This window comes from Nicotiana tomentosiformis, chromosome 2 (assembly GCF_000390325.3).
Source record: "Nicotiana tomentosiformis chromosome 2, ASM39032v3, whole genome shotgun sequence".
NCBI classification, from domain to species: domain Eukaryota; kingdom Viridiplantae; phylum Streptophyta; class Magnoliopsida; order Solanales; family Solanaceae; genus Nicotiana; species Nicotiana tomentosiformis.
In genome coordinates, this window is record NC_090813.1 from 108423019 (window position 1) to 108430878 (window position 7860).

General features: G+C 40.7%; 1 protein-coding gene across 1 annotated transcript; it reads left to right on the forward strand.

Moving 5' to 3' along the window:
* The first annotated feature begins 892 nt into the window (after positions 1–892).
* LOC138905365 (uncharacterized) lies at positions 893–2447 on the forward strand. Its single transcript, XM_070193877.1, has 2 exons — positions 893–1080; positions 1988–2447. Exons 1-2 carry the CDS (start codon positions 893–895, stop codon positions 2445–2447), a joined length of 648 nt encoding a protein of 215 aa, XP_070049978.1.
* The last annotated feature ends 5413 nt before the right edge of the window (positions 2448–7860 follow it).

The window sequence follows — 7860 nt, forward strand, 5'->3', positions numbered from 1 at the left end:
CTATTGCTTAGTTTCTGGTTGTTCGGCATTGGTTTTTTTGATTTGATGCACTTGCCATGTCTTTTACCTGTCATACTATTTTTTATGTACATTGATTATTGGACCACTAGTAAGTGTCGATGTCGACCCTCGCTACTACTTCTTCAAGGTTAGACTAGATACTTATTGGGCACATATTGATTTACATACTCATACTACACTTTTGCACTGATTGTGCAGGTAGTGAGATAGGTACATCTGCTGGTCACACAGACGCGTAGGTGTACCAGCTGGGAGACTTAGTGGTGAGCTACTTCCTATTCTTCCACCCCCAACACCCAGAGTCTTCTTCCCCTATATTTATTGTATTCTGTCGACTTTGATTCCAAACAATAGTTTTAATGGTTTTGTATATTCTTGTAGCTGCTCTTGCACACGTGACACCGCATTTTGCGGATTTTAGACATATGTTCATGGCTGTATTTGTTGTTATATCATTCAGCCTTATGTTTTATTTCATGTTTCGTATCATGGAAAAGATGTTGGTATTTTATTATGAATTCTAAATCTACTTTTGCTTATTTATTTTCATTACTTGTTTTAAAAAGTGCAATGAGAAGTCGTGATGATTATTGTTGGCTTGCCTAACAGCAGCATTGGGTGCCATCACGATCTATGGTAGGAAATTGGGTCATGACATCTTGGTATGTGAGCACTAGGTTCACATACGTTTTACGAGTCATGAGAAGACCTAGTAGAGTCATGCGAATCGATGCAGAGACGTCTGTACTTATCTTCGAGAGGCTATAGGGTGTTAGGAAACTTCCCTTTCTTCATTTCCTATCTTGCTATCAATGTTGTTCTAAGTCTAAATCTTTCTCTTATTTTCTCACATATGGTGAGAACGCACACGATGGCATCATCTAGCGGTAGAGTGGTTGCACCCCTGACTAGAGGGGGAGCCCAGGCCCCTACTGCTCATGCTTCAGGGCACATTGCTGCTATTTATCAAACCTCAAAGGTACTACTTGCAGGCGAAGTTCAGCCGGTTGCAGTGGCTAGAGCAAAGACTAGATCGGTCGCGACCATCGAGGAGCAGAAGTAGCTGGACAGATTTACTAGGATTCATCCTCCCCACTTTAGCGATGAGCCGTCATAGGACCCACAAGATTTCATTGACCGTTGCAGGGACATGATGCATAATTTGGGACTAGTGAAGTCCAATGGGATTGATTTCACCACTTTTTAGCTAGAGGGAAAAGCCCGTAGATAGAGGCATTCTTATCTTCTAGGTATGCCAGCAGGTTCACCTCCCTTGACTTGGGATCAGTTCACTCACATCTTCCTAGAGAGTGCAAAGGTATATTTTGGGCTTGAACTACGGGATTCAAGTTACTATGGTCCGAGAGGCAAAGTTAGGGACTTCTTTCCACAAGGATGTGGAGATATCTCGGAGGATCAAGCATATCCGCAGTTAGAGAAGAGAAGCCATGTTGAGGGACAGACGACCTCTGTATTCTGGAGGTTTCAGCAGCGCCCTGTCTGGGGGTAGAGGATAGTTTGGGAGGGCCCATCCTAGTAGGCTCATGTATTCATCACTGCAACCTATTCAGGGTACTCCAGTGCAGCCCTACTTCAATATCATTCTAGAGAGTACCTACCGTCCATCGGCTATTCAGGGTTTCTCCAGTGGGCACTTAGGCTATTAGGTCCAGATCTTGAGTTAGTAGTTTCCCACATCTAGAGGTTGTTTTGAGTGTCGGGAGCTTGGTCATGTGAAGAGGTTTTGTCCTAGACTTCAAGGGGAGGCAGTGTAGAAGGGCCATCAGGCCATAATTACCGCACCGCTCATTCGGCTGGCCAGAGACAGAGAACAGGTAGTTAGGCTTCTCCCTAGATGTGGAGGCCATCTAGGTGGCGCTCCAGGTAGATTCTATGCCTTTACAACTAGGTTGGAGTCAATAGCCTCTGACGTTGTGATCACATGTATTATTTTTGTTTGTCATAGAGATGCATCAGTACTATTTGATACAAGATCTACCAATTCATATGTATCCTCTCATTTTGCTCCTTATCTGGATGTATCTCGTGAGTCCTTAAGTATTTCTGTGTTTGTGTCCAAGCTGGTGCGTGATTTTGTCATTGTGGATCAGGTTTACCTGTCCAGTGTGGTGTCTTTATATGTGTATGATACCAGAGCAGACCTTTTATTGCTCGATAATATTGACTTTGAGGTTATCCTTGGCATAGATTGGTTGTCTCCGCATCATGCCATTCTTGATTGCTATTCCAAGATTGTTACATTAGTGATGCTAGAGTGGCCTAGACTAGAGCATAGATATTCATCTAGTAGTGCATCCAGTTGGGTTATTTCTTTCTTGAAATCTCAACATATGGTTGAGAATGGTTGTTTGGCCTATCTGGACTTTGTTCGAGATACTGCTATGGAGACTCTCGTGATAGACTAAGTGCCTATGGTGAGGGAGTTTTCTGATATATTTCCTACTGACTTACCAGGCATGCCATTGGATTGTGATATCGATATCGATATTGATTTGGCGTCAGGCACCCAGCCTATCCTATTCCGCCTTATCATATAGCTCTTGCGGAGTTGAAAGAGCTGATAGAGCAGATTTAGGAGTTGCTCGAGAAGGGATTCATCAGGCCAAGTATGTCAGTTTGGGGTACACCAGTGTTATTTGTGAAGACGAAAGATGGGAGTATGTGGATGCGCATTGATTACCGTAGGCTGAATAAGGTCATCATCAAGAACAAGTATTCATTGCCACGCATTAATGACTTATATGATCAGCTACATGGTTTGAGGGTGTTCTCGAAGATCAATTTGAGATCTGGATACCATCAGTTGAGGATTTGCGCTTTGAATGTTCCGAAGACGGTTTGACCCGGAAGGGTGTTCAATTCAGGTGGTACAGTGATTGTTAGGCGAGCTTTCAAAAGCTCAAGACCGCATGGACTATAACACTGGTGTTTCTTTTGCCTTCTGGTTCAGGGATGTACACTGTATATTATGACACTTCACGTGTTGGGTTGGGTTATGTACTGATGCATGAGGGGCGAGTGATTGCTTATTCTTCTTGTTAGTTGAAGCTCCACGGGGAAGAATTACCTTGTGCACAATTTAGAGTTGGCTATGATAGTTCATGCTCTTAAGATTTGGAGACATTATCTTCATGGGGTGTGGTGTGAGGTCTACACTGATCACCACATATTACAATATCTGTTTAAGAAGAAGGACCTTAATCTGAGGCAGTGTAGGTGGCTTGAGTTACTTAAGGACTATGATATCACCATTATCTATCATCCGGGCAAGGCAAATATGGTTGCGGATGCCTTGAGCAGAAAGGTCGAGAATATGGATAATTTGGCATTCAATCCAGCAAAGAAGAGAAAATTGGCTTGGACATTCAGTCCTTAGCTAACCGAATTGTGAGGTTGGATATTTTATAGCCCAGTTAAGTTCTTGCATGTGTTGTGGCTCAATCTTCTTTATTAGAGAGAATTAAGGCTATAAAGTATGATGATCTGCACTTGCTGGTTCTTAGAGAGACGGTACTATGTGGTGATGCCAAGGAGGTGACTATTGGTGATGATGGTGTTCTGCTGCTCCAGGGTCGCTTATATATTCTTAATGTTGATGGCCTGAGAGAGTTGATTCTGAAAGAGGCTCACAGTTCGCGCTATTCTATTCAACTAGGTGCCACAAAGATGTATCGTGACTTGAGGCAGCATTATTGGTGGCGACGGATGAAGAAGGACATAGTTGGGTATGTATCGAGGTGTCTGAATTGCCAGCATGTTAAGTATGATCACAAGAGGCCAGGTGGTTTACTTCAGTAGATGGTTATACCAGAGTGAAAATAAGAGAGCATCACTATGGATTTCGTGGTTGATTTGCCGCAGACGTTGATGAAATTTGATATTGATTGGGTGAATGTCGACAGCATGACCAAGTCTGCATACCTATTCCGGTGATGAATACAAATACTTCGGAGAGGTTGACCCAGATTTATATTCAGGAGATTGTCGGGTTATGTGACCTGCCTCTCTCCAATATTTTAGATCGAGGCACTCAATTCACTTTGCATTTCTAGAGGGTAATATAGGGTGAGTTGGATACCCCAGTAGAGCTCATCACGATTTTTCATCCGCAGACCGACGAGTAGTTGGAGCGAACAGTTCAGATTTTACAGAATATGATCAGGGCATGTGTGATTGATTTCGGAGGGTAGTGGGACCGACTTTTGCCATTGTCCAAGTTTGCATATAACAACAACTATCAATCCAACATTGAGATGGCTCCTTTTGAGGTATTGTATGGTCGATGATGTCATTCCCCCATCGATTGGTTTGAGCCCCACGAGGCTAGGCTGTATGGTACTAATTTTGTAAAGGATGCCTTGGATAAGGTAAAGTTGATTCAAGAGTGTCTTTGCACAGCTCAGTTCATGCAGAAGAGTTACGGGTATCAGAAAGTGCATGATTTGTCATTTATTAAGGGTGAGAAGGAACTTCTGAAGGTCTCACCAATTAAGAGTATCGTGAGCTTCAGGAGGAGAGGCAAGTTGAGTCCGAGGTTCTAGAATCAGTTCGTTCGAGGTTCTAGAGCGAGTTGGTGAGGTTTCATATAGGATTTCTTTGCCCCTATCCTATCGAGAGTTCATCCAGTATTCCATGTGTCTATGCTCTAGAAGTACCATGCTGATAGGTCCCATGTGTTGAATTATAACATAGTTCAGATGGAAGAGGACTTGAGTTATGAGGAGGAGCCAGTTGCCATTGTTGATAGACAGGTACACACGTTGAGGTCTAAGGAGATTTTAGCTGTCAAAGTTTATTGGAGAGGTCATCCAGTCGAGAAGGCTACCTGGAGACCGAGGGGGACATGCGGAGCATATATCCGCACTTATTAGGCATTCTAGGTATGATTCTAAACCCGTTCGAGGATGAATGATTTTGTTAAGAGGTGGACAATGGAACTATCCTATCGGTCATTTTGATTTCTAGAATCCCGTTCCCCTATTTGAGACTTCCTGTATGTGCTTTTCCTGTTTTAAGACTGGCGGGTTCGATTGGTTTGGTTTTCGAAGGGTTCAGATTGAATTCAGAACACTTAGTTCCATGGTAGTGGCTTAAGGTGGCCAAGTTTGACTTAATTTAATATTTTGAGTAAACGACCTTAGAATCGAGATTTGAAGGTTCCAATAGGTTCGTATGGTGGTTTTGGACTTGGGACCATGTTCGGGTTGAGTTTCAGGTGGCCCGGGAGCGATTTGACGGTCATTGTTGGAAGTTGGCATTTTAAAAGTTTTAAAATTTGCTAAGTTTGACTTGGAGTGGAATTTGGTGATATAGGATCCTGTTTGTTGTTCCGAGCCTGTGGATAGATTCGTATCGTCATATTGGACTTGTGTGCGAAATTGGGTTCCATTTCGTGTTTGGAAGGTTGATTCGTATGGTTTGGGGTGCAATTCTTGGTATGTTATTTTAGGTATTTCGAGGCCTCGAGCAGGTCGAATTGTATTTATGGACTTGTTGGTATATTTGGATGGGGTTCCGAGTTGCTCGGGTGAGTTTCGGACCACCAGAAGCAATGTTGAAGTTGGTAGATTTTGTTTCTATCTGGTGTATATCGCGATCGCGAAGAAGGTCGAGAATGCGATGTGTTTTGTGGAGTTGGAGAAGATTTTTTCTTCGCGATCACCGAAGGGGCATCGTGATCGCGATTGATGTACTGGTTGTGCTTCACATTTGCGTGATGAGGGTCGAGAATGCGATGTGTTAGCTCGGTTAGCCTGGGTTGACAATTATTCTTCGTGATCGCATGAGTTCTTTCGATGTTACACCCCGTACTTTGATGTTGGAATGCATATTAAGTGAATTAATATATGTCTAAGAGATTAAGGACCTTTACAAAGATAATGATGAGTTAAAACAAGAGTTAAGGAAGTATCGTGAGGGTTGGAGGCTAAACGAATTAAAGATATTATAACCCGTACTTTTGGGATAAAACTAGGAGTGCTTAATATGATATCGTGTTTTAAGGTAATTGAATCATATAATACTTGTATGTTAAGTTTTGAAGTCAAATATGTTATGAAATAAAAGTCGGCAAAAGTTATTGCAAGTTACATTCATAATTTTATTAAAATTTGGGTCTAATGTCACTGAGTTTTTCTCCAAATATACTTGGAGTTACGGGGAGATCCACCCACCAAAATTGAAAATCTATGAGTCTAGTTTCTAACGCATTAAATTGTTCGTTATAAAACATTAGAGTAGAGAGATATTCGCGTTTTTGCGAGACTGCGTACATTACATAGGTGACAAGTAGGTGTCACCTCCTTGCTTAACTAAAAGGATCAAATAAGTCCCCCAAAAGGGGCTAGTTGGGGTCGGCCAAAGGGCCCCTTTTACGGGATAATTTCCTTCATTTATTCCACTCATTTTAAAGCCTAAAATCATAGAATAAACCTCTGCAAACTTCTCCCTAAAATTCCACACTAACCCTAAGTTATTTTCTCTTCTTTTCAAGTTCTAGTTGGAGGAAAACCTAAAAGTTGTAGAACCAAAGATAGGAGCTGAGATCTTCACCAAATAAGGTACTTATACTACCCTCTTTCATCCCTTTTTCTGCTGAAAAGATAGAGAAATTTGTTCCATAATAATAAGAACTCACGGGACGGTGATCGAAAGTCACGAGTTCGAGTTGTTCAACTTGTAGCAGACTGTTTTGTGGGCTGTTTTGAGTTGTTATTGGGTTGTCTCTTTTGCTACTATTTTTATGGAGTTTGGGAGGAAAAAGAGTGTAGAGAAACACCACATAATAGTAGAGTATTGGGCTGGTCATTCGTCATTACATTTTCGTGTTGTTTGACACTATTATGGTTGTCGTTTTGTGTATGAAGTGACTAGGGTGTGTTGGGATATTTTGTGGTATTTGTTTGTGGATATAAGGTTAGAAAATAGTATATAAATATATATATATATATATATATATATATATATATATATATATATATATATTTCTTTTTGTTGTTGATGTTATCTCGAATTGGGAGGAAGTAAAGTTTATAGGGGAGATGCTACCCGCTTTAATATAAAATAAGCTTATTATTTATTGTGCGATAGTTGTGTGCTTCGTAGCTTAACAATAGCATTATTATTGTTTCTGTAGATTATGGTGCGACGAGACGAGTTCAATGTGGTTATTGGACAGATTGTGATAAGTTATGTAATGCCTATCCCCTTTGACCCCTTTCGCATAAATCCGCCTTAACGGCAATTTTTCTAAAATAAAAGCTTAATGAAACGTCTCATCGTAAATATTCCACTCATGATATCATCTAGGTTCATATGTTTACCTTTGACGTTGTTCTGTTGGTTGATGTTCCATAGTATATATGTTGAGTCTCGATTCACTCTGAAGATGTTTTAAATGTTTTCATGCATTTAAGATCAAATAGGTCTGAAGTGAAAAAATTGCACTTCAGATGTACTTAAGGCCAAATAGGCCTGAAGTGCAACAAATATTTTCGTGCACTTAAGGCCAAATAGGTTTGAAGTGAAAAAATTATACTTTGGATGCACTTAAGGCCAAATAGGTCTGAAGTGCAACTAATATTTTCATGCACTTAAGGCCACGTAAGTCTGAGGTGTAAATTGCCCAAAAATAAAAATTTGTGTTTCGAATTTTAACAATCCAATAGACAATTTAATACCTAACTCTACTCCAAATGAGCTTAAATTTGAAACATAACCCCCAAATATTATCAAGAACAAACTCTAATCATTAATATCAAAATAACAATAAATCTAACAAGCCTATTTTGCAATTAAGAAGAAGAAGAAATCCTAAGC